We start from the raw sequence: 27,797 nt of genomic DNA on the forward strand, positions 1-27,797 counted from the left end.
GTCTCTGGCTGCACAAGCTGGACTTTCCATAATGTTGGGAACCACATCGGGGTGGAAGAAAAAGAGGATAAGAGGTGCTTTTTTGTGGCAAAAAATACTGGTTTTCTCCTATCTTATACACTATAAATGCAACAGAATGCTTCATATCAATAAGTATGATGTTAGAGCTCCTGATATAGCTCCGAGAGAGCTGGAATTACTTTTATCACCGAAAAAATGATGAAAAACAACATTAAGTTCTGTTGGATCTATAATCCTAGAATTCTTTATTACACCAGAGGCTGTGCAGTGTGTGATATAAGCCTTGCGCTACAATTTATATGCATAGTATTTCTAGATGCATGACATCTCTGTCTCTGGTGAGCTACTGCACATGTTCATATACCAGTCCCTCAGTCGTACTGTGTTTTTTTTTTTTTTTTCAATTCACACGCGGAAATAATGAGGAGGAAAATCTCTTGCTTACATCAACCTCAAATTGGCGAAATGAAAATCTGTCTTAAACAAAGGGAAAGACCCCCATGGCGTCTGGGTCTACAGTTTCTGTCACATATATATTCCTTGGAGGTTTCATGTGACAAAACACAGAAAGTTGCTTTGTCCCTCCTCTTGTCACGTTACACCCCTTACCCATAGTTTTTTTTTCTCTTCCTGTTGTCTGGCTGTCTGTGCTGTCAGCCCATAGCCTGGCACCTGCTCTCATGTTCCTAATTAGTCTCATTTAATTAATTATATACTGCAGCACATCTCCTTATTTCTGGCTTCCTCTGGATTTCTTCGCCTTTGTTTCAAACTTGCAGAGAAGATCAGCTCTCAGGAAGGTGTCGGTGCTCTCTTTAGGGTTGTGACTACTGTGAAAATGTATGGATTTGATATACTTTTTTGATGATCAACTCACAACAAGGTTCTTATTTCATTACATTGCAGCTCCCACGATGAAGGGAGGATTGGATGAAGAATATTTTAACATTAAGAGAGAGTTTCTATGTTTGTTCCTTGTCATAAAAGTGCTTTGTAATGCTGTTTGGGCAGGTAAGGTTGTTGTCTCGCTGTGGGTTGTGTCACCTTGGTAAGGAATACCTGACGGCATAAGCAGCTTCCCAGCTGCTACTTCATCCTCTTGTTACACTGGGATGCATGATGTGCTAAAGGTTTCATCAAATATTTACCACTTGATCAACACAACACAATAGAGAAAGATCAAACCTTTGACTGAATAGGTCAACCACAGACTCATTGAGTTCCCAGCCTAGAAAACAAAACCGTATCAGGAAGGAAGGAGGAAGACAACATTTGCACTGTTCTGTTCAAATCCACATTGTATTATATTTTTTTGTGTCTATTTGCATCCAAAGAGATCACTAGCTTTCTTGTGAAAGCACCTATGTGCCTTTAGTTGATGTCATCTCTTAGAGCAGCTTTCTTTCAGTTTCAACAGTTAGAAAGAAAATATTGTCCTTGGTCGTTCATTTCACAGATCGTCTTTTATACAAAGTGACTTACATTTGACACAAAAGTAACCTACAATAACTCACACTTTACAGATGATTAAAGTCATCTAGTCATTAAAGTCTAGTCATCTAGACAAGTCAAAAGTTTGTATGAATATAAGGGAAATAATTTAAATGAAAGGTAATAATTAGAAAGGGAAAGAGCTGACTTTTAATCATGAGTTTCTGACTTAAGGTGAAAATACACTTATTGTGAAAATACAAGCAGGAAACATTCTGGACAATGATGTGATATTTAATTTCTACCAGATTTGAACCATTTTATGCCAAAAATGTCCACAACAACATATTAATTAAACTATTTACTTCTTGATTTACTATTTACAAATAACAACTTTGTATTGTGCTTGTTAATATTTCCACATCAGTGCATTAAAGCTGCTTGTACATTCATATACTTTTTTTTGGATTTGAGTTTATTAGCTTTCATGTGAATAAAGTCTGAATTCATATGACTGTCTTTAAATTATTGTACATTGTAAAATTACATATAAAACTATGTGTTTATGTATATTAACATTTAGGCTACACATAGGCCTACAACCATACACTTACATACAACCATGCATGAACTGTATTTAAAAAAAAAAGCCATATAAAAATAACAATCTACAACACAACCACCAAATAAACAAACAAAACAAATATATACATACATACATACATACATATATATATATAATTGTATTATTATATATATATTTTTGCATTGCGCCTAATTTAGCAGTGATTTACTGCTAAGAGACACAAATCTAAGGCACCCGTGACGTGACGTGACGTACACAGGTGCATGCTGGGTGCGGCTAATTGGCTATCATCATGGCTAACATGCTAAAATGCTAATGGTGGATTCTCCAGGTAATTTCTACGTTCAGTTACCAACTTTTATCGTCAGTGAAATGTGTAAGGACTTGACTAATGTGACTAATCTCTGTAACAGTGACTGCAGAGCCTTTATTCAGCTCAAAATATTTGAAAACGATGAGCATTGTAGTGCCACATGGAGTTTGAGTGGAGTGGTTGTATTAAAAACGAGCAGGGAAATTAAATCTGGAGCCCATAGAGGAGGACTTAGCAGTGCTAAAGACTCATATAAAGTCGCTCTGACAGGTGAGTACAACAACAAACTTAGATGTTATGTTAGCCAGCTAACTCTGTGCAAAACCGTGCAAGCTAATGTGTGTGTGTGGCTGCAGCCTCTGTGGAGTTTATATTAATGCTATATCTCTGTCTTTTCTTCTTTGCCGATGTTTTATTCTGCTGTTGATTCTATAAAAAGTGTAATGTTGTATAATGTTAATTAATTCATGCAGCTTAATATTGTTTGTTGCACCCAAAGCTATAGATTTGGCCCGACTATTATATATGTGGCTGCAGTGTCCACTTGTTATTTATCATTGCTGGTTATTTTTTTGTCTCCTATGTGGTTAATTCTGGTAAGGCTAAACTGAGGAAGACTGATAATTGATAATATGCACAGACTAAAAAGTGTCTATTGTTTGTTTGGACATAATGGCTTTATGGTGTTTTATCCAAATTGACATAAGGGCTGTCAGAATATGAGATTTCACTACATGATTACTGTGGCCATAAAAAATCATGATAATGATATTATGTGATATCTATAGCTCCATTTATTGTGCGTTTTAAGAAGTGATGGATTATTTATATGACATTATCATGCATGTATTATTTAAAAAAAATATATATATATATTTTATTTTTAGATGTCACGGTTGTCCTCATTATTGGGACACCCCTAGTTGGCATGTTATGCACAATATTTTGTTGTATAAATGTGTGCTTTACTTCAATAATCCATCATGTATGATCATTATCATATACATAGTTTTCTTTACCCTTCCTCCACTGCTTTCCTTTTTGTAAATATAAGGCAGCAATGTTTACTTATGTGAATTTGAACTGACTTACTATTATTTTTGGGGATTTTGTAGTAGACACATTTTATTTAAAGTAATTTAACTTGTACTTCAGCCTTTAAAAAAATAACTAATGAAATACCTTTATTTCCAACCTGGGTGAAAAGTTACTTAGAAGTCTCACAAAGTGGATAGTATACCATGTTTGCTTACCTACCAAAGTTGCAAATGGTGCAAGTACAAAATCTGAATAACTGGTATGTTTATTTAAACATTAGATTTAAACATGCCTTATAGGTGAGCTCTAAGGTTCATGTGGGGGTCAGGACCCTTACAAGGGGTCATAAGATGAATGTAAAGCAAATTACTAAATTTTGCTACATAAACCCAATTTTATTTGTCGGCATTTGACTTGAACTTGAACTCACCCTCTAGCTCAACTGCTGAAAGCGAATTCAAAAAGCCACTGTGTTCTAAGTATTTTTGTCTGTCAGGAGCATGCATGCTTGGAGGGGTGTTTGTTTGTGTTGTTTTCGTGTCAAGAGGTCGTGAGAGTGACCTGACTCCCCTTTCACTGCTGACAGCTGATCAGCTGACATAACACAAGGCCAGATATTGTTTCCTCAAAGACAATCGAGTGTTTAAATTTTCAAAGCCGGATCGCACTTCTGAACAACCCTGAGCATGACAATTGATTTTTTTTTTTTTTTCAAAACTCAACAGCCGTCACAACACAAATATTTGTCTGCTGTGTGAATAATTACATTTTCTCCTGCTTTGATTCGGCGGGTTTGTTTCTAAAGGACCTGTTTATGGAGAGGAAATGACAAGAAGTCGAGTTGACAGGCCTGGAGTGAGACAGTTAAATGCCCCTTGCTGCTCTGGATAATTAATAAATAAAGTACCAGGGGAGTCCTGTCATGGCTTCCTCTATGACAGGGGCTGTCTCCAGTGCGCTAAAGCATTAAATGACCAATTCCTGTCAGGCTAACTTCCACTGCACTCCCTTGGCACCCTCTCTCTCATTCTCCCTCTCTCTCTCCCTCACACACACACACTGTCTCTCTTTCTTCCAAAGAGAGCTACTTTGCTCTCTTTGCTCTGAGTTTTTCAGCGACTGATGGCTCTAGTTCATTTCTGCTGAATTAATTGGTCCCTGAATGAATTCTGTTGACAGGGCAATTCATCATGTGTTTGGCCTGACAGTGACTGGGGTGTTGGGAGTGTGGTGGTGGAGGTGGGGGGGGGAGGCGAGGGTAGCTGCAGGAGAAGCCGGGGTTATAGGGGGGAAAGAATGGGGGTTGATGCTTCTGCCCTACCCGCTTCTAATATTCCCTCTTCTGCTAACAGAAATAGCCCTGCATCAAATTCTGCTTTCCCTCCTCACTTTTCTCGCTGAATATTTCCCAGCTCCCCCTGGTTGCAAACAAACACGCCCGGCTGACAGATCCAGCTGATTAGGGAGCTCCTCTGTCTGCTTTGGAGGATATCCTCATTACTGGCCAGTCAGGTAGCAAGCCCCGTTAGCCCAGGACCACCAGCGCCTGTTATGTGGGACCTGACACGTTCACTAAGAGAGGTTCATTGCATTAGGCTTTAATTGCATCATGTATCACACAATAGCCATTAGGGTAATTATTTACTGGTGAAGGGTAAATGAGGTTTGGCGCCGGGCTCAGCCAGCCAGCCAGCTAGCCTCGTTTTGGCAGAGGTGTGGCGCTCACCTATACGCTAACAAATCTAATCGCTGGTCATTTGCTTCATTTGGCAATATCCTGTCATCCAAACCCCCCCTGCACCACCTATCCCTCTCCACTTTTTCTCGCACTCGCTTTCAGTCAAACAGCGCACTTATTACGTCCAATCAATCAATGCTCACTCATTAGGAACCTCCCCTCAAGTATCCTCTGGATGGCCTCACACAGCAAGAGTCAAAAATTACCTCATAATTGCTGCTCAGGCATCATAACAAGCTAGGCTGCCCCAGTGACACGGCCATACAAACAGGTCTAACACAGGAATTGATGGATACTGGAGAATCGTATTATATATTGCCATATCCAATTAGATACAGCACATAAAGCAGCAGATCCATTCCCTCTTTTCATAACGTCCAAACCACCACTCAGATATAAAGACGTGAAATGCATTTTCATATTTTCTTCCACAGCCTCCCTCTCCCCTCGTCTTGGTGTGTCACTGCAAATGATAACATCCTGAGGATTTATTGTACATTTGACACACCAGTAACCAAATTATAATTCAGTTGCTGCAGCATATTCATAGAACCACTGTACAAATCGCACAGAGAGAGTGTTCAGTCAGCATGTATTAGTGCGGAGCGGCTCCAAAGGTCAACAGTTAGATCTGACACTGTGGTTTCAAGTTCTGCATGATGAGGTTCACTGTTACATAGTAATACCTGGAGTAGCAGCGGCTTCTTATTGCTGTCAGAACTATATTTTAATACAAATCCTACCAGTTTCTTTTCTGTTCCTTTTAAAATTAAAAAAACAACCGATGATGAACTAGGGCCGGCTGATTAGTCAGATTTTGATTTTAATTACTGTTTTTGCTTCCAACCATTATAAAGATATGATAATCAAGACAAAAATGTTTCACAATGATGCTCTCTTATAATAAATCCAGCGCACCTCTTTCACCCGTTTTTGAGTTACTGGCTATCGTATGTTAAATGTAATATACCAAACTATTAAACATGTTTAGGAGTTTAGAATATATTGTTGTGGCAGTGCACTGCAACATATATGATCTAATTTATTTCTGTCTAATTTATTTTAATGTTATTGTTATTCCTTAAATATGTGTGAAAGTGCGCTTATGTAACAGCATATTTATTTTGATATAATTTATTTTTTTATATATTTTTATTTATCACTTATCTATACATTTACACATTTTACATTTATTTTACATTTAATTTTAATTTTAATAATATGTAAAGTTCAAGAAAATCCACTGATAAAGAAATACTTTTTTTTTATTTTTCCCCCCAGTAAATTCATGATGGGTCAATGAGTAATCCAACCATCAATATTGACCATGATAATTGTGATTATGTTGTTTTTTTTTTCCATAATCAAGAAGCCCGTACAGTATTTAGTGTATCAGAAATCGTTCCATGTACATTTTTCTTTGTGCAACTTTTGAGGAATAATAATTCCTCATGAGCAATCTACAGAATGAGGTCTACACATTAAGATAATTACTGCTTATCCAGTGAGGAGCAATAACATTAATGTCACAGTTGGATATGGAGCAAAAAGACGAGCATAAAAAAAGAAGAAAAATCATAGCTGCAGAGCGGCGTGTTTCATGTATAAAAAGTGCAGTAAATCAAGATTTCAGCACTGCTGCATTAACTTGATTACTGAACTAGTTTTTCATCTGAATAAGAATGTCTTTAAGCATTACTGTTAAGTTTTTTAAAAATTGTTTTTAGGATTAGATTAGATTCAGTCTATCTGCGACAGCCAATGCCATTTTTTGTGCTTTTACTGTTTATTTTAAATATAAACTGAATGTTTGAGCAAAGACGGTGACAGGTGCTGATTGGAGCCAATTAGATCATCCCACAGCCCTTTATTTATATTTATATATATATATATATATATATATATATATATATATATATACAGTAAACGATACGTGTATATATATATAAATATATATATTCCAGAGGATGCTGTTGTCATCTGGCATGCTGCAGTCAATTTGAGCTTGATTGACAGATACATCCAGGTTCACAGTTTATTGGTTTCGGAGGAGAGAGCCAGATATGCCAATTTAGACAGGAAAGTGACAAAAAAGTTTCCATCTAAATAGAATAATTCTGCTTCTGGGAATTCTCAGCTGGGGAGAGGGAAGAGTCAAGCTCCTTTTTTCTCTCCACCCCTCCTCCTTTAACAAGGGCTGTGAATGACAAACATATACGACAGTTAGGGGCTGACAGAACATCCGCTTTTGATGCTTCACAGGGGAGCTATGAAATAAACAACAGGCAGAGAAATTGAATTACAAAGCAAAAAGGGGGTCTCTCCTCGTGGCCCCAGAGGCATCAGAGTGCACCAAAAAACTGCTCAGCTCAGTATGTTTTATAGGAGCTTATTTTATGGTTTTACGTTGTTGAAATTGGGAGTAAAAAACATGATAGAAACAGAGCATTCCTGAAAAAAACTTCATTTAATATCATGTCACTGCTATCCATGCAGGACCAGAGAGTAAAACTCACTTTTTTTCCCATTAAAACAAGATTAAAAATAGTGTTTGGACCAAGAAATGACTGTCTGAATTAACAACTGAAAAGCTCAACAACTGTATTATTCATTCCCATTCTGTCTGACATCATTTCAAATGTACATGCTGCTTTATCGTGTGCTCCCGCGGCCCAAATCCTTTGCAAATCACACGGCGCTAATCAGGACAGTGTCCACTTGTTGTAAATCAATAATGATATAACTAAGTCATACAAGGCGGCAGCGGCGGAGGGATTACGAAGCGAAGAAAGAGTGAAATAAGCTCTAAGAGGGATTTCATGCATAAATCTCTCCCTGCAACTTAGCACAAATTGAATTCAGGCACACTGCTAGAAAAATTAATTCAGCTTTACAAAGCGAGGAGAGGTTAAACACTTTATGTGCTGCTCGGTGATCCGAATCATGGAGAAAACATTTAGAGGCATTCTCACTGTAGCCCCCCCTTGTGCACCATGTGATCTTTATACTTGAAAAATAAATACATTTCTTTCAAAACAGTCTCATTAGCTACCTGAATTCATTCTGCCATTGTTCATTACAACTTTGGTTTTACACATCAACTTATTTATCGTCTCAAGCTAAATTTGTAGACATCATATGTATACTTACGGTTTATTTTAACCCATGATTTAGCATTTAGAAGCTGCACTTTGCTCAGTATAATGCAGTTGTAACAATAATGAGGTTTTAGCTGTTGGAGGATCTCTCAGTTGGGTAACAGATCTAGTTATTATAGTTATCATTTTGAGGCATTGGAAAGCAGCTAAAGCTCCAGATTTGAGATATTTTGGTCAGGATAGTATCTTATGGGTCTGTGCTCAAAAGATCTAAAAGTAGATTGTAGGATTGGACTTCATTCAGGGACTTTTTTGGACTTTTTAAGATCGGTGAAGTGCCTTGTTAGATTTCAGGCTTAGCCAGAAATCGGCTGCAACTGACTAACTGAAAAATCGTCATAAATCCTATACCACAATATTGTAGTGATGTCTCCTCCTATAACTCTAAGTAGCAGACAAACACACTTGCAAACTTGCAAAAAAGTATTAATTTGCAACGTTTTGATTCTAGACTTTCATCAGGTAATTTATTTTCTAGTCCTTCTGTAACCCTGGAATGAAGATTTCTTACTACCAACTCTTTCTTAAAGAAAAAAAAAACTATGTCAAGCATCTGTAACAGGTATATTAACAGTTAAAGGAGGATGTTAATCTTAAATCTAAAATTGTGAATCCAATGTCAGCTACTTTATATACTGTGGGTCATTTTAATAACAATGCATCATCTTTTATATATTCTTTTTTTGGGGGGGGGGGTATCTGCAAAGTAGCTTTAATTGTCAAGTATAACTGCAAATAACTATTATTTTCACTGTTGAATAATTTGTAGATTATTTCTCCATTAATCAATTAGTTGATTGCTCTATAAAATGTCAGAAAAAGGGGAAAATGTCAACTATTATTTCAGAAAAGATGACATCAAAATGTTTTGATTTATCCATAACTAAAATATGTTGCATTTACTATCATAGAGGAACAAAGAAAACAGAAAATAACCATGTTTAGGAAGCTGGAATCAAATTTTTTTTACTTTTAATGATGAATTGATTTTAAGATAGGTGGCCATTAATTTAAAACTTGGTAGCTAATCAAATAATCTTTGCAGCTCAATGTCAAATACATTTAGTGGAGTAAAAAGTACATTGTCTACCTCTGGAAATTGTACTTGGTAAGTATAGTATATGAGTCAATGAACTTAGTTACTTTCCACCACTGGTGTTAACAGACACTGAAGTTTTTAAATGGCGTACTTGAGGGGTTTAAATAAAAGAAAATCTGTAAATCCTCACAATTTAACAAATAAATTATTATTCTTATCAAATATGTTGTTGATCAATCATTTTCCTATGAACTAACCGTAACTAATCTACTCCAGACAGTCAGAAACACCATGCAGCCCCTTTTGCGTAAAAGATTTCAGACACTTTTTATTATTTGTACAAGTGAGACCAGCATAATGAAAGTGATAATACCCATGAACATGAAAGACATTTTTTCTTACTGTATTTACAGAGAAGTGTCTTCACATCACACACAAAAAAAAATTCTTCTACAAAATGAACAATTTGTAAATAACATAACAATTAAATAAACTCCACCTACCTTTAGGTTTACAGCTGAATATGCATATGATGACCATCTCTGCACTGCATAGAATTTATACATATACTTTTCCTCATGAACAACGTGGGCTTTTTCCTAATAATAACAATAATAATAATACTGCTCTCATGATGCATATAGGCGGCCTGTAAATAAACATTAACAAGAACTAAGTCTTTGGCAAATGCAAATACATTCACTTGACAGATGAATAAACCATCATTCCAGCGTGATTCAAAGAAATAACTTGGCCTGAAACATGTGAGGGAGCTGAAGTTTGGAGGGAACATGTTTAAGGCATTTAGCTGAAATCGTCGCCCTGCTTTTTGACGTTTATTGATGTCGTCAGAATCAGAGTAAATCTGGATGATTCTTGATACTGGTTTGACTAGGGATGGCTTGTTGTATCCTTTTTCTGTGGTTGAATGCCAAAGACTTAATCGACTTAAATAAAGATGTAAGTAAGCTGTGAAAACATAGTAGTGCACGTCAAGGCAGTGACATGATGGGCCTTGAATTACAGGAAAAGAAACTGTGAAACTGTAAGTGCCTTTTCAGACTGAGACTTATTAGACTTACAGTCAGTTTTTGATGAAATAAAGCAAATATGCATCATCGTTTTTCTGCATAATAACGCTCCAGTGTTGCAAACCTCCAACATAGTGCAAAAATAACACAAAAAAAAAACACACAGGTTTTGCCTGATGACCTCTTGTATTCTGACAAATAAGAAATAGTAAAACACTAGCCAAGCAGTCTGCAGTTTAGTTGTTAAGAATTATAAAAAATGAAATAAAAAAATCATTTTAAGAATATATTTACTAGTTTCTTGAAATCTTGCAAATAGCGGGCCATGGTGATATATTGTCATGGCTCCCTCTATTTTCAAACGGATGTTTCTTTATTTATTTCATTTTCATTTTTACATCTTGATTGTGTATCACAGAGAACATGTCCTAATCTTCTCATGGCACCAAAAGCGATCGATTTACTCATGCTGGGTGTTTGGTCGGTGACTGTTCAGATGGATAAAAACAACGATAGCCTGCCACAGCCTGCGTGTGCTGCTGCTAATCTCCTCTGATCTCACTGCGCTGCCATCTGAATCGGAGTGGGAGATGAATGGAAACAGGAAAAAAAGGCTGCTGCTACATTTTAAGCTCCGGACAACGTCCCTGCTGAGAGCCGTCAAGAAAAGGAATGTACAGTATTGATCCGTGATGGGATGAAACTGTGACACTGCCACAGGGGGGAAATAAATCTGAGAGTTTTAGTTATTTTTTTTGTCTTTTTTTTTTTTTTTACTGCAATTAGCCAGTTTTCATCGCATGTGTGTGTGGGGTCTTTCAGTGTCTCTGATGATCTTTTTTTTTCTTCTTTTTTTGGCTTTTGAGTGTCCAAAAAAAGCTGCAAGGAGAGAAGACGTCTGGATTCCCGCCCCGTGGAAAAAAAAAAAAAAAAAAAAAGATTCTCATTGTGTGAGCCGGGAACATTTTATGCGCAGTTGCTCAGTGTCCAGTGGACCATGCCGCTCACACCGGGGCAATATGGAGGCTAAGGCCATGGTCCTGCAGGTTGATTTGGTTTCCATGGTAACTAGTGACGGTCATAGGCAGTGGCAGCAGTGGGAGGGGCGGAGCCTCTCGATGCGGCACTATAATAATAAGGGGAACCTGAAAGTTAACAGAAGAACGAACCATTTGTAACAACAACAAAAATCCATTCACTGAATTTATTCACTCATTAGAAGTTGTTTAAGTGTTAATAAACTGTTGTTTTTACACATTATTCAATATTGAAAAATACTTCAAATATTATCGTTAATTGACCGTTAAACCAAACTTTCCCCACTCTTTCAGGAAAATTTGGCACAATTTTCACAGCAGATGTTGAAACTTTTTTCTTTTCGGATGAAAACTGGTTTTTCTTTTCTAGCTAGCATGGGACAGTTAATATATTGAGCTTATTTTCTGTGTTTTCAGGTTACGAGAATCTTGATCTTAAATATGAACATGAGTGATGTTATGTTATGTTACAGTCTGATATTGAAGCTAAAGCAAAAAGTTAGCATCCATACCTGTTTATCATCCATGTAGAAGACATGGAACTATAGAAACAGCTTTGTTCTAGAGGTAGTAAGCCTAGTTTTGATATTTTTTAGCCTAGTATGATGTAAAAATTACTGTTGTTTTGTCTGAACATAAATCTATTTGGCTTCTTTCTTACTTGTTTTCAAACTGTTTGTTTTTTTACTTTTAATGTAAGAAGAGAATGTGCTTTCAGGATGAAGACTAACCAATATGTTTGGCTAAAGTAACTCTGTAAACTGATTTTAATAGCTAACATTAGCCTCAACCCTGGCCACCTTTGTTTAGTCAACTAATGAATTGTTTTGTTCTTAGTCAACTAAGTCGATTAGTCATTTTTTAATGCTTATTCCACGCTGAATGACATATTTCCAGGAAACCTCTGAGCACATTTCTGGTAAACAGATTTAAGATTTAAAGTGGTTATTTTTGCATGATTCTTGGTGGAGAAACTAATTTTTACTGTTCTGATCACATTCTTATGAATGTTAGTTGACTAAGAATGAAAAGACAGCCCTACTACTAATCATAACAGAGATTTTTTAATCCTCTAACTAGGGCTGGGCGATATAAAAGATATATCGATATATTTTTAAGTGTGATATGGAATTAGACCATATATCGATATAGTACTTTTTTTCATTCTCATATATAAATGCTGCACTTACTAGGGTTTGTCATATTTAGTTCTTTTGTAATGTTCGTTATTCTTTTCTCATATAAATATATTTATCTCAGAAAAAGATTGACCTATTTTATTTCATAGGCTATTTTAATTAAGATATTTTTTAATTTAAATGTGCACTTTATGGAGCTTTAATTTAAACCAAAAAAAAAAAGATACTCCCATTGTTATACAGTATTTATGTTCAATTAAATAAACAGTTTCAACAAAACTACTTGACATGTCATATTTGGCTTTGACTTTGACTGAACATTTGCTCTCCCTTTGTGATAAAAATATATGGATATATATCATATATCGATATTCAGCCTAAATATATCGGGATATGACTTTTAGTCCATATCGCCCAGCCCTACCTCTAACCCTGAATAATTCTGTTGCTTTAATGCTCGATTACTACTATAAATATGGTAGGCTTGTTGGCTAACGATTGCTCAGGGCTCCTTACACTTTTCCTCTCGTGTTGTGGTTTTAGAAAGCCTAGAAAAGTCCCTTTTAAGACAGTCTCCCTCTTATTACAGCCCCATGCACATAACATTTTGGCATGTGGAGAACTTCAAAGCTGCTGTGCTTGGTGATGGCTGCTCAGGCTACGATTGGATGAAAACTGTTTGGAGGAGGGGTTTAGTGAACGGTCAATTAATGCAGCTTCTTAGTCTCTACTCACTTAGTAATGCTGGGTTGCTGAATCGCCAGGCGTCGTTGTAGGTCGTGTACTGTGGGTGACTGTAGGGGTTCCCCGAGAACTCACTCCCTGCAAAACAAAACAACAAATCAATTAGCATTTCAATGCGTCAAACCATTACCCCGTTCACATGCAGTCATTTCTCGTCATTCAAAACGGGATGCAATTTGAGGAGGAAAATGATAGTCATCGATGTGCGATCAGTCAAGCAAGTAATTTATTTCTTTTTCATTTCACTTAAGTTATGCAACACTGAACAATACAGGATGTGACACTGAAGGCGGCTTTCCCTGTCCCATTTATGGATATCTACCCATTCTTCTTCCTCCACTATATTCCAAACCGGCCTAATAAATACAGAGTGGTAATAAACAGTTTCATGCATACATTTTTGATATGCTGCAATAAATCCTGCAGCCTTTCTTGGAGGAATTTTTAGCATCTCCAATCTGAAGCCCCCTCCAGTCTGAGCTCTGGTGTTTGGTGCGACAGGGTTTCATTGCAGGGGAACTAACTTGGAGCATGTCAGTGAGCACTGCTGTTGGTTCAACACGTTTCTTTCTTTTACGAGACAATAAAGGCTAGATTTTATATGAAGCTGGTGAGAAATGGCTTTGCTTTAACAGTGTTTTGTGCCTGTCACTAAATCTTAGTGGTTGTGTATAGGATGAATGGGTTGTAACACAAAACCACAAGCCATAGGATTAAGGCCCTCATCTTTTGCTTCGTGCCACATAAGAACAAATGGAAAGTAAAAGTATGTTTGACTTGACGCCTTTCCACCGACATGATTTAACAGTTTTATTCGTCAAAATCCAAAAGTAAATCCGGACTGCGCCGCCACATCTCCCTCTGCTTTTACTGGTGCCTGTTAAATTGAACCGACTGTTTGCAGAAGTATTTCAGAAAAAGTAAAGTCATAAAAAAGCTATTTTAAAAAATACAGAGGCAGAAAGAAAAACTAGAAACCAAATAAAGAGTGTTCGCTTACTGTGTACTAAAGTTTACAAAGTAAACAAACAAACAAATTTACAAATAATAAGTATTTTAGTTATAGGGAATGTTAAAGAGATCTGAATCAAAGCAGTTACAAAGCATCATGAGATAATTGAGTCATGTTGGTGAAATACTGTCTAATTTAAGAAATTCTTAATTTTGTAAGAGATATCGTAATGGCACATGTTTTCATCCTTGGATCAGAAGATGTAAAAGTTAATTTAGTTTGTTTTATGCTCTTGTAACTCTTATTTTTTTTATATTTTTAAATATTTTTTAATGTGTTTTTTGTAATTTTTTGTTTATTGTCACTGCAGTTTTTAATGCAAACTCACCCTTTTTCCTCTAAATTTCTTTAAAAAGTTTTTTTAAAAACCCAATAAGCCTATTGTTCAAAAAAGACTGTGTTGTGATATGGCAAAAATAATAATAATAATAATAACAATAATAATAATAATAATAATAATAATAAAGTCTCAGTTTACCCAAATCACAAAAAGGACTTCTTGCTTTTTCAATGCTTTGGACAAAAGACACTAAATTCAATTATCCTTAATTTTATTGACGTGGCAAGAAAATATAACATCTTAAAATCTGGACAATGAAAACTATTTGCACTGCCAGATGTCCTTTAGGTTAAGGTTAGGTTTTAGAAATAATTTAAAATCCTTGTCCCATGACCTCATTTCTTTAAGTTTCAATGATATTAAACGAAAGTTTGTTTTTTAAGGATCATCTGCTAACTAAGAGACAAAACCAAATGGCACAGTTAATATAACCCTCTTGGCTGAAGCGATAACGAAACTCGTCATTACAGCCCCTTCATACGGGATAAAAGAGGAGCAGCCAGAGCCTGTGATGTGTTGTGTGATTGGTAAATGATATGCAAACACAGGACACACTCCACTGGTTTCCCCATCCATGTGGTTTAATCACATCAAAGCTAAATGCCGGCTGTGGTTTGGTGAAAATGTGCATGGTGATGCTGGAGCTGAGGAAGCGTATAAGACCAGCACCAAAAACTGCATCCCTGGCAGGGAAACACAAGCCTGACCTCCTCGGAGAGACAGCGATTTGAATATTTACTGGGCTCCCATGCCTCTGCCTTTTGACCCCTAACTGTTTGCTGTGAACCTGAACTGCAGGTTAAGTAGAGGAGGGGAAAGGGATATGCTCTGGAGCGCGGAGGCTGGGGAGGGCTGGTTGTGCTATTTATCGACGGCGGTGCGAACGGCCACGCGGAGAGATAATGAGCCAATAAGGTGGAGAGGAAAGCAGGAAGGAAGGGAGAGTGACTGTCCTCTCCCCTGCTGTCTGATCACTTATTCAACCCGTCTAATCCAATCATACACACAGAGCTAATATAAGGATGTGTGCGTCTCTTGCTCTGCAGGTCAATATTTATCGCAGTCTCTTCACTCTGCTTCTAAACCTGCTACACCTGTTCATGTTACGGGCAAAGCATCTGTTAAATAGACTTTCTAATGACAATATGAAGCTGTGACGTCGTCTCTCACTCACCAGGAACCATTCCAGCCAGTGTGGAGGTCGGGTAGCTGCCCTGGCCTGTGGGGGGAACGTGAGGGGGGTACCCGGGTAAAGTTGTGTTGGCCATATCCCGACCTGATGAGACAAAATGAGACAAAGAGAAAAACATTTCGTAAGTGATTTACGGTTTTAATCTGTGACTAGAAGCTCTTCTGGTCACTATCTATCATCTAATGAAATAAAACAATGGTGCCTGAGCCATTGACCCACTTATAAAGTCAAGACATTCCCAGGAATAGCAGAGAGGGTATACAATATTATTATTAATATTATTGTTTTTAAAACAGACTCAAAGTTTAGGACTTGGGACCTGATTTGGGACTTGAGGAAGACTTGTGACTTACTTGCTGACTTGCAAAATAATGGCTTGATCCCACTTCTGCTATTATACTGCTGATTAGTTAAATCTATACAAATTAGGCATATTTTAGTTATTTTGAGTCTGAATCTAATCTAAGTAAATGAAAAAAAATTAAACCTTGCTCTTTGTACCTCAAAACTGTACTTAAGTACTAATGTGCTAAGTAAATTTCTAGCTTTGCTTTTGGAGCTGCAGCAATTCGTAGACTAATTGATTAGGCAATCGACAGGAAAAAATAAACTATTTTCAGAATCGTTAAAGTAATATTTCATGCAAGATGCCGCAAAATGCTCCTTTTAACCTCATGGAAATGAGGATAAAAGGTTAAAATATTTGGGACTGACAAAACAAGATGTTTATCATCTTGGATTTTATAGACTAAATAATTTATCAAGAAGATAATTGGCAGATTAATTGATAATGAATGTTTGTTGCAGCAGCCCTATGTGGTTTTTGGTGTTCAGTTTCAAAATCCTTAGAAGCTACTGCAGTTGTATAACAGCAAATTCCCCACAAAAATCTAATCTTACTGTAGACATCATAACTCATCAGCACGTATGTAAGTCAGTCAGTACAACAACTAAAGCCTGTTACTAAACATCAATGGTCTATTCTAGAGAGCAGGATTAACAAACTCTGAATCTCACCCTGACTTACCCTGAGATGGAAGAGTTTTCTGAAGCTTCATACCGATTTTTACAATTTAAACTAGCATTACACGTTATGTGCAAAAAAGATTTAAGTGGAGCTGCTTGAACAGACAGACAGCTGGCTGTGTGCACAGAGTCACAGTGCAGAAATTTTATTCTTCTGCTGTTCAATGAAATGACTGACAACATGTGAAAGTGGTAACTTTAGTTGGTGAGTTACAAACTAACATCCAACCAGGATTTTGATTCTGACATACAGAAAACTAGAGTAAACCTCTGCTCATTAATTGAAACGGTGTGTCAGGTTAGGTTCACAGGGTTTAAGTTAGCTTTAAAGCCCAGAGTCTCCCTCCTCTCAGGGTTAACTAACTCACTAAACTCACTTTCTGGAATACACCAACATCCTACAGTTGAAAAACAAGACAACAGCAGCTGCTTTGAACCAACTGAATACTGGTCCCGTAAATATGCCTCCTCATTACACAGTTCCAACTTGTCTAAATATGGCAGCCCCTCTTTCTCTTTCTCTTCCTCTGCTGCTGTAAAGTCGGAGCACACTGGCCCCTCTGCAGAGCGTCACCAGTCCGGCTGCAGATATTCAGCTCTTTAATTGAGAGTGACGGTTGGGTTGTCCTCGCTGGCCACGGGGACGTTTGGACAAAACAGCACGTAACCCCAATCTGCACAGGGGCCGGAGGAGAGGCCCCTGTTATATTGTCAGCTGTGAGGGCCACTTGGACTCAAAGGGAAAATCATCTCCTAATGGAGCTTTAATGAGGGACTAGTGGGCGAAATGCACCATAAAACCACAAGAAAACTGTTGTCCGTGTTGATGCCTTTACAAACAAACTCTTGACTGCCTAAAGAACTTTTTATTATGATAAACCAAGAATAATTTTGCATTTCTCTTGCTCAAGTATAGAAGTCTAGAAATACTGTTTAGGTCCTTAAACATTGCTGCAGACTGAATAATTTTTCTATTATTCATCACATGCAGTACCAGATTAGGATGGTTAAAGCTATTGCTACTTTATTTTAGATGGTTTTGGAAAGTCATACCTGTTTAATATTCTTAACTGGATGTTGTGCATGCTCTTTTGTGCTGTGTGTCCTTTGTATTTATTGTTGCAATAATGGTTTTATGCTGTTTTCTCAGCAGAGTGACTCCTAAAAATATATTTTAATGAACTGTTACCAGGTTAAATAAATGGAAATAAAGATATCGCATTGATGCTCCTGTTATAGAAAAACCCAAGTTCTTTGGTTCAGTACACTGCGCTGCAAGATATGGGATATGCAAAGAAATATATTACATAATAAATTAAAAAATAATTTCAAAAGTCTTATTAAAATACACCTCATGCTTCATACTGAGAATACAACTCTATTGCAAGACTGCACCTCCCAAGTGCAAAACACATTTATCTGTTGAGTATCAAAAACTGAATCCTGCTGCCATTTAGCATTGCTAAAAAGAGCATAATCCACAGGCAAATGTAGATATTGACTTAAAAATCCAATTCATACATGTGCACTATCATGAGCAACTTATTTGTTTAACTGAGGGTGAGTGAATGAGCCCTCAGGGTGTTGAAGTACCTGCTACTACAGGCTGGCAGGCAAACTGGCTGCAGTGGGGGCTGCAGGGGGGGCAGGGAGTGAAACGGCTGGTAAAGAGGCAGGGTGGCAGGCCTGGAGGTCTACGAGACCCAGGCCTGCCAGGGAGGAGGAGGAGGAGGAGGAAGAGGAGGCAGCCATGGAAGCCTTGTCTGGTTATTTGACAATAAAATAATCTACAAACGTGCAACAACAGGACTTGGTTTAAGGATTTTTGTCATGTAACTCTATGCAGGTTTAGCGGTTTTAGATATTCCCAGTGGCAGAAAGCAATAAAAGGCATTTATTCAAGTGCAGTACGAGATTTGAGGAACTTTTAGATTCAAACTTTGGTATTTTTCAACCTGGACCCCATTTTGTCAATGGGAAAAACTTGAAAAATGTTCAAATTGTTTTAGTGTTAAGCAAGAAAGGCCGTGAAAAGGTCTGCAATGTAATACTTTTCAATAAATGTCCACTAAATGTGCTGGTTTTTGCCACTGATGGGCTCAGAAGTTATAGCATCTGACAACATTATGGAAAGGACCAAGTTTTCTTTATTTTTTGCTTAATCTGGTCTCTTTGTTATCGTGACCTAAGACCTCTCACTCATAAAAAAGCAAGCACACATTGACGCAATTTATTTCAATGCAGCTCATTTCGCAGCTTATAAATACTGTACTTTTTACTGCAACAAATCTATTTTAGAAATACAGTTAGTAACTTTACAGATTAGGATTTTGCATACAAAACGCACAACCTGTGAGAATATGATGCATTGCTACATATTAAACTACTAAACAGTATTTAAAGCATTTTAAACAAGCTCCGCCTTGACATGCTAGTTCATTAAAATGCTGCCTATATTCTAAAGCACATAAAAAAAATGAGTACATACTATAGAATGATATGCTTCTCTAAAACTGGACATTCTGCATAATGGATGACTTGACTCTTGAGTACTGCAGATCTACTTATTCATCTACTTTTTGTTATTAAGTACTTGTAATTATCTGTTTTTCTTTGCTATTGTTACTTGACTAAATTATCTGAATTCCATTTTTTATAATGCTTCGCTTCTATTTACACAAAACATACCTGTATCTAAATAAAAAGATCATATTCTTAGGAGTTGTTATTAGAGTAAGTCAACCAATATCACTATGTTACAAGAATATGTCTGGAAAATCTATTTTGTAAGTGGGTACTTGCTTAAAACACGTGCCCAAAAAAAAAAGGCTTTCCATCGTGAATTGTCCGATAAAGAAACAGTTCAGTCCTGCTGCTCTCTATTATTTGCAAATCTCAGCACTGATCGCTGTATTGTATGAGGCCTGCTGCGACTGGAGGGCTGCAGAGTTAAAGAGCTTTACAGAGAAGAGTGAGGTCATGCCGGACCTTTCATTTATAATAAGAATTAGTTAGCCACAAGCCAGTGCACATAAGTCAAAGGGAGCCTTGGGAGTACTGTAGGTGGGGGGTCCAGCAGGGGTGAGCCCATTGTGTGTGGGTGTGTGTGTGTGTAGACATTGGTAACTATTGTCTAACTGTCTCAGCAAACACTGACCCAATCTTTTCTTCATTATTATTGCAGCAGCTACAGCAGTCATACATGTTTAATAAAAGTAAATACTCTTATCTCTTTATTACCTCGCTTCAAAGAGATGAAATACATAATGAGTGCAGGATCCCTGCCTTTAATGTTCAGTCTCGGGAAACGTCAGGTTTAATGTCTTTAAAATGCGTCAAAACTGCAATGCAAGAAATTAAACTTTGACCTCTGAAGTTGCTTGAAACTGACGCCAATCACACTTTTTCCTCTTCGGATGCTGATCAGATTAAGATTTGTTTGTTTCACTGGTGAAATGGATCAAACTTTAGGTTGTAAAGTTGTAAATGGAGACTCTTGTGCACCAAATTCACACTTTTTCCTCTTCGGATGCTGATTCAGTTTAGTTTGTTTACCTGGTGAAATGGATCAAATTTTAGGTTAAGTACATTTGAATTATATTGTTCTGGAAGGTTTATAAAATTGCATTTTTACAAATTTAAAACATCAGGGAATAGTGAATGAACTGTATTTAATGTGGGTCGGTCACTTCTAACCGATCCCTGATCAATAGTAGCTCCTGATACTGATCAGGAGTGCATCTGATCAGGACATCAATACTTTCAACTTAATCCTCATTGGAGACTTCAGTCTTCTGTCTTTACTCCAACCTTAAATAGCAACAATATAACACACATTTTGGTGTTTTTCTGGCATATTATTTGGAGAGGAGGAGTGGAAATCACCGTGTATTTTGGTAAAAGCAGGAGTTATTCATTTAATGTGCAAAAATACTAAATAAACAGTCTGGAGACAAATCCGTTAATGTCAGTCTATGCCATCAACTTTCATCTTTTTCCATCACATGTTGACTTTGATAATAATAATAATACAGTAATAATCCCGGCCTCTGCTGAATCCTGTTTTTGTGTATTCCAGGATACAGTTGGCAGTGACTGCCAGCAGCTCTGTGACTGTTGCTTTATGTCCCCTTTAAAGCCCTCTTTCTGAGAGCCGCCAGTTCGGAGAACTCTCTGTACAGCAATGATAGCCTCATTAGCTGCTTCCTAGCCTTTGTTGTTGTTACAACAGAGATGTGTGTCCAGATTCTCATTAAAAGATGGGCTTCTTTATATTGTCTGCTTCCTCTGACAGTCCCCTTAGATTGAACGCCAGCAAATCAAGCTATTTATTTTTCCTCTGGCCTCTTTTTCTTTCCCTGCGAAAATCAATTCAAAGATTTTTTGGTTTGCTGTTACAAAAGCCTGTTGATTTCTGTCTTAATTTGAGAAGTGGCTTGTAATAGTCACTGCTGACCTGGGAATACAGTATTTCCTGCTGTTAGTGGGCCTTGAAGTATCTGATTTTTACAGATAAGTCTTGTGCTTTTGCAAGTTTTTTGACAAACTGGGAACAAATGACAGCATACTGACAGTAGAACTGTTATATTTCTTGATTTGAACAACACAGTGGTGACTGAAAACATCATATAGGTCAAACAGTTTTGTCAACACTCGCTTATACTGTGAGGAGATTCATGAGTTTTATCTCAGCCCACAACAACGTGACAAGAAACTATTATTTTTGCATTAACATCAACTCAGTTTCTTAAAACACAAACAGAAAAGCAAGATGACCTTCTCTTTATTTGGCACAGGAACAAAGTCATTTGTGAATGACTCTTTTGCTTGCAAGAGTATTAAATTTAGCATGACAGGGACACCTTCATGTTTGCTACAACAACAACCGAAAATCTTTGACCTCCGTTTTCTAGGCTATATGCAGAATGGTGCAATTTATCACAAGCCAAAAAATCTCAGCACCCTAATTAATTACAACTAAGTAAAGAATGTTTGGAGAGCCAAATTGCTTTAATTCCCCAAACACCGGCTGAAAGTCATTCATTATCAAATGTGTGCTCAAAGGTTAGTTTGCTTTTGTGAAGACGAAATAAGCATTAATTTCGGAGCCTGCGCCTGCGTTTCCCCCTGTGGGGAGACGGGATCGCGGTTTGTCACGAGGCCACACATCACTTACGGCAGGTTCGCTGTCTGATCTTTGCTCGCTGCTCACTGGACAACAGCAGGTCCTGAATCTGTCTGTGTAGTTCACCCTGAGAGCACTCACTCACCCTAATTGAATGTTTAGTGTGGATGTACGGTTAGGCAAAAGATTATAATGATATCGTGATATGAAACTAGTAGTGTTGTCAAAAAGTATCAATACATTTCAAAACGTATCAATACTGAACATTCAAAGTGGTTTTAATACTAATTTTCAGCAGTTTGATACTTGATACGTTTACCTGATTTCTGCTCTCTCCTCTCCAACAGATTCATTGATGTTAAAAAGTTGTAATTATTATACATTTTTATCACAGTTTTTATGCTGTTCTCAGCTGCTAGCCAAGAAAAGAAGAAGTTGTGATGTCGTGTTATGGACTCTTTAGTAAAAATCTAACATTTTTTGCCCTCATTGTTATGCCAATTTATCCCCAGTTTAGTAAATGGTATCAAATATGGACATTTTTCAAGGTATTGTGTTAGAAAGTTAGACATTACATTATCGTGGCACTAGAAACGACATAACATTTAAATGGTATAACTAGGGTTGTACTATCTTGATTTTCACTTTTTTATTTTAATTTTAAAAGAAGTTCATAGCCTCGACTTTATGCACATCTGCGGGTAGGATTTAGTGAGCAAAGATGGATTTTATATCAATATTTAATATTCCATAGCTATGACCGAGTCAAATTCAATGGACTTTTGTTAACAAAGCAAAAACAAAGAACAGTTCTGACTCTACCAGAAAAAATAAATGAACTTTTGAAAAGACAAATATAACTTAGCTTTTGAGGAGATTTTTTGCTGAATAATTTGAATTAAATACTCAATACTGCGGACTAGCCACCACCTTTTACTAGAGTAGATGAGATGCCTGTGAAATCAATGAAAGCAATTTGGCTTTTTATTATCATCAGATAATTTATCTGCTATAATTTAATTATTGGAATAATACATAATAATCAGCCGATAATTTTGGTACAGGTGTATATATCAAGAATCCTGTGGTGTAGGTCTTTTCTGCCAAAAAAACAAAACCGGAAATGGCAGAGATTTATACCAGAAATCAGATATAAATATTGTATTCTTTAACATAAAATTAATTGGCAATGCAATTAATGTGCTTTTACGGCCTCAAATTGATTTAATATTGGCAAATAATTCATAATAAATCTAGTTTCACATGTATATACTACCATATACTTAACATCATTACAAGAATTACGGCTGACACACAAATATATCAATTTTTTTTTTAATTGAATAAAAACGTATTATATAGGAAAAACGTGTTTCTTTTTTTTTTTTTTTTAGATTATTTTTTGGGCATTTTGTTGCTTTTTATTGATAGTGAAAGATAGAAAGGGGGTGATAGAGGGGAAGACATGCGGCAAAGGGAGCTCAGGCCGGATTCGAACCCGGCTCCGCCACAGCACACGGCATACATGGTTAGCGTGTTTCTGACATTATTATCAGTTTCCCAAGCTGTTCTATTATGTGCCTTTACCCACCTACTTATCCGTATTAATGATTATAACTTATAAAAAGCAATAGCACCAATAGTCAGGCCTACAGTAGCATTGCACTATCGAGGTATTTGTTCAATAATTCCCTTAAATGTTCTCCACCTCAGCCAGCCCTGTTTTGGATGAAGTTTTGTTTGGAGAAGTGACAGGAGCGTACAGGAGCAGCTGCTTGAGGAGGAGAAGTGTCATTGACACGGGGGCTTTAAGCCTTTGGAGGCCTCCATTAACAGGCCCAGCAGGGAATATGTTTAAAGAGTCTTCAGTATGCAGTCACTGAGTGGAGATGTGTAAAACTCCCACTGAGTGCTCAAGGGAATCCGCTCAGCGCTCGGAAAGATGGCTCTTCAGCCTGAAGCACCATCAAGAAAACAGGTGGGCTCTGACTAATTTCAGGAAATACAGAAAGTCTCTGTAGAAATAGTGGACAATTGGCCGTATCAAGGCCATCTCTCCATTTATTTCTCAAAATACACAAAAAAGTTCCGAGCTCCTCCTTCCGCTATTCATAAATTCACCCACGGCTCACACTATTTGAATTTTAAGCAGTTCGAATGAACAAGAATAAGAAGCACTTGAGATGAAATCCATCTCTCGAAGGGAATTCATCAAAGAAATTACTTCCCATATCAACAATAGAAATTACCTCACAATATGCAATTGTCCTATCCACATATTCATGGAACCCTTTGGTGTTTTTATGGGGTAAGAGGGACTATTTAGCAGGTAATACAGCATTAATGTGGAGGAGAGGGAGAGAGAAAAAAACACTTTTAATGGAAGTGGCTTCTTGCCTCTGAATTTCGATGATGTGCACAATGCCCTTAAATCCCTTTCTTATTTGAGCCTGCTCTGCAGGTACTTTTGAGCCTTAATAGGATAAGCAGAGGACACAAAAGATTTCTATCTCTCAAGTCTTTCAGTTCACTGAGAATCCCGATCTCTGGCAATGAGCACTTCATGAATCATTCATTTTTAATAGATTATGCAAATTCCAGGACATAAAATCAACAAGATCAATAACTGCCGCCGTTTTAATTGGTGTTGGAAAACATTTTAAGGATGAACATAATCTCCAGTTCTTTCCCCCGTAAAGACACAATTAATTTGAAATTGGATCTCGGCCTAAATACTGCAGATAATTTACTACTTTTTGCATGGCTTAAAATTCCTCTGGTAGGCTTATCGCTGGCAAGTAAACTGTAATACTCAGCCATTAGAGAGACCACACACCTGAATATCACCTAATATCCACACAGGCAGCCACTGAGGGAAAACCAAGCAGAGGAGCCACTAACCAAATACTAATTAACCAAGTGGAAGTGATGTTTGTTCCATTCGTTTGACCTCTGTATGCTTTATTTCTCTGACTCCAGTGAGATCTGCCACCACAAAAAGGGCATGGAATAAACTTATTTACTAACACAAAAGCAAGTACTTTTACACACACACACACACACACACACACACACACACACACACTGGTATGCACACAATCCCATCTTTCTTCCTCTACATGTCTCTTTGCACCTGTAAAGCAGTAAGGAGACCCTCTCTGCAGAGACCATCTAAAATATCCCAGGTGCAAACAAAGCCGCCTGCAGAACCAGGCCTGCTTTCTACGGGGCCATCAGTGCACAAAGGACAAACACACACCTTTCTTCTCAGGAGGCCTGCCTTACAGGGGAAATCTACCTCCCACATATTAATGAGAAAAGGGCCCTTTCTTTTCTCATAAGACTGCATGGCTATCATTTGAGAAGAGGGGCTGCAGCAATTTTCAATCACCCTGTCCTCCCCCACGCAGAACTCGTTGCCTTTGATGGCTGCTGCATAATTATATGAATTTTAATAAAAGCTCTGTATATTAATCTCAGGCCCCCGACAGTCATCGTAAACTTTCAGTAAACTTAACCTTCTTCTTGGTAATAACACGGCAACAACGAAACAATATTTCAATTAGCCAGGCAGTCATTAACTGTGACAAGGAGAGGAGACAACCAAGGGGGGAGAGAAAGAGAGGGAGAGCGAGAGAGAGATAGGAGGGTGAAATAAATGATCATGGTGTTAGAGTTCGGCGGCAGAAATGCCAGAGCGTATTTACCGAGGCACATTACTCGTGCTTTGAGACACACAAACTGTCTCCCGGCGAACAAATCACAGGAGCAACACAGCAGCAGCCAAAAGCAGTCAGTCCTGCATGGTGGCCTTTTTTTCTCTTTTTTTTTTTTTTTTTTTTTTAACTCAAGACCTTGCTCTGATACACAGTCATAGTTCTGATGTGCTGACACCCAAAGGTCCTTGTCCAGCAGTGACTGAACAGCTCGCCCCCCCTCTGCCCCACCCCACAATCTCTCTTATCACCCTGCTTGCTCAGCAAAGACCCAGACGGAGGACAGCTGCTAAGCTTTTATCGCATCATTGTACCACCTTTTCAGCTCAGAGTGAAATGGTATTAAAAAAGTCTTCACACTTAACTTTTTGGGTTTGCTTTTATTTTTCACACATTTTTTCCGTCAATTGCACAAGCATTTTCTTAGATGTTTTAACTTGTTCTTTTACATTGTTCAAATCCCCTCAGCTGAAGCTGTGGCTGGGCAGCATAAAGGCGTACTGTATGGCACTTGATCTTACCTACAGGGTAGCTTTGCGACACGCTGGGGCCCAGGTCTGGGTTGACGCTAGAGGATAAACTGGGCTTGACTTCGTCCAGGCTGGAATTCAGGGCAGGGAGTGAGTACTCATTAGCCTGGGAAAAGGACAGTTGAATCATTACACAACCAAACAATACCAAGATGGAAATCCTCCCTTCTCCTCCTCCATTAAGCTCTCCACACAGGCCTGTGCGAGTATAAATTTGTATGAGAGCAGTGTGTGTGTGTGTGTGTGTGTGTGTGTGTGTGTGTGTGTTCAAGCTGCAGGGTGGCAGTTCAAGCATATCATGAATGTATTTTGGTATTGTCTGAGAGGAAGTGGGATTTTGAGATGAGTGAAAAGCCAAGGCGTCAGCTGGCCCTTTGTGCTTGACTGCAGTCCTACTCCTGATCAGCCAAGGGAGAAAGCAGTTCTGCTTTGTTACAGGCTCACCATGTGGCCCTGTTTGAGAGACACCATTCACTTTTTTTTTCTTTCTTTTTTTTTCCTTTTCTTTTTTTGCTTTTAATTTGGAGTCTTAACCACCTTTAAATTTCATTACCTCTTATCTTTGAATGGAATTACTTGTACAACTTGCACTTTTTGTTGCCATTTGAGTTTTTGCCTCTTGTTGGCATTCAGATGTTGTATCAAAGGACTAGTTCACCCGAATCACGCACACAAAAACATATTTCTAATTTTGTACCAATACCAAAACAATCCTTTTTGAAATGTGTTACGTTTTTTTTAACTGAACAAATTTTCCGAACCCCAAAAAGATCTGCATTTTTTTTATTTAAATAAGAAGATATCTGAATAAACAAACTATGAATCTGACCAGATGTTTATTGTAAACTTTTGCTGATTAGAAATTTCGATACCAGGACCAGTAGGTGCCAGAAAGTATGTTTTTCCAGAGACAAAGTTACTAAACCAACTGTGTCTTCTTGTGGTTTTGGTGAACTGACCCTTTAATGAAAACAACAAACATGTAACGCAATCCTTAAAAAAATAAGCTCTTCCCAGCTTGTCTCTCACCGCCATGTTTCTGTTTTGTAATCCCACTAAAAGACACTCATGGCAGATGTTTGCAGTTTTTTCTTTTTAATGAGATGAGACTTCCGGAGTCTGAGTGTTGACAATGTTTGTCCAAAGCCCAGTGTGAGCCTGAGTGGCTCAGTGGGCCGCGCTCCCACAGGGGGACGCCCGTGACCCCGCTCTTGTCTGCCACTATCACCGATAAACTGTAATTGTCTGCTACAACTGTTCACTGGCACAATGTCGGATGTTTTCCTCTATTCTCGGAGGCTTCAGACGCCAAACAGACGTTTTATCATGCAGATAAAGGGCAGAAGGGGGAAAACTGAAAGGATAGGTCTGAAAGGGATGACCAAATGGCTAGCAGAAGTGTGGGAGGGGTGAATCCATTGAGTTTTGCATCTCCAGAATGGCTTTTTAATGCCTCGCTACAGAACCCAGACACTGGCTAATAGGGCCACAAAAAAAAAAAAAGAAAAACGTGAGGCACCCATGAAAGGGAAAGTGCTCTGATTAATATTGCATTAAATTAAACCTGATTTTTCTAGACTG

The 27,797-nt window shown here is 37.7% G+C and overlaps 1 protein-coding gene and 1 long non-coding RNA gene across 4 annotated transcripts in view; one reads left to right on the top strand and one right to left on the bottom strand.

The window, feature by feature from the left end:
• Positions 1 to 2,381: 2,381 nt before the first annotated feature.
• LOC131959835 (uncharacterized) overlaps positions 2,382 to 27,797 on the top strand; it is a 33,911-nt gene continuing 8,495 nt past the window's right edge. The window contains exon 1 of the long non-coding RNA XR_009389540.1: positions 2,382 to 2,621. This is a non-coding gene — a long non-coding RNA (uncharacterized LOC131959835). The remainder of the gene's footprint in view (positions 2,622 to 27,797) is intronic.
• pax2b (paired box 2b) overlaps positions 11,291 to 27,797 on the bottom strand; it is a 35,648-nt gene continuing 19,141 nt past the window's right edge. The window contains exons 7-10 of one of the 3 annotated variants that reach the window (XM_059325050.1): positions 26,208 to 26,322; positions 15,802 to 15,903; positions 13,267 to 13,353; positions 11,291 to 11,481 (exon numbers count right to left, since the gene is read on the bottom strand). In XM_059325050.1, the coding sequence (XP_059181033.1) occupies positions 11,360 to 11,481; positions 13,267 to 13,353; positions 15,802 to 15,903; positions 26,208 to 26,322 (426 nt within the window). In that variant the 3' untranslated portion in view covers positions 11,291 to 11,359. Of the gene's footprint in view, positions 11,501 to 13,266; positions 13,354 to 15,801; positions 15,904 to 26,207; positions 26,323 to 27,797 lie in introns of all 3 variants that reach the window. The other 2 variants (XM_059325051.1, XM_059325052.1) reach the window with 2 other exon arrangements.

Source organism: Centropristis striata, chromosome 21 (genome assembly GCF_030273125.1).
Source record: "Centropristis striata isolate RG_2023a ecotype Rhode Island chromosome 21, C.striata_1.0, whole genome shotgun sequence".
Classification (NCBI taxonomy): domain Eukaryota; kingdom Metazoa; phylum Chordata; class Actinopteri; order Perciformes; family Serranidae; genus Centropristis; species Centropristis striata.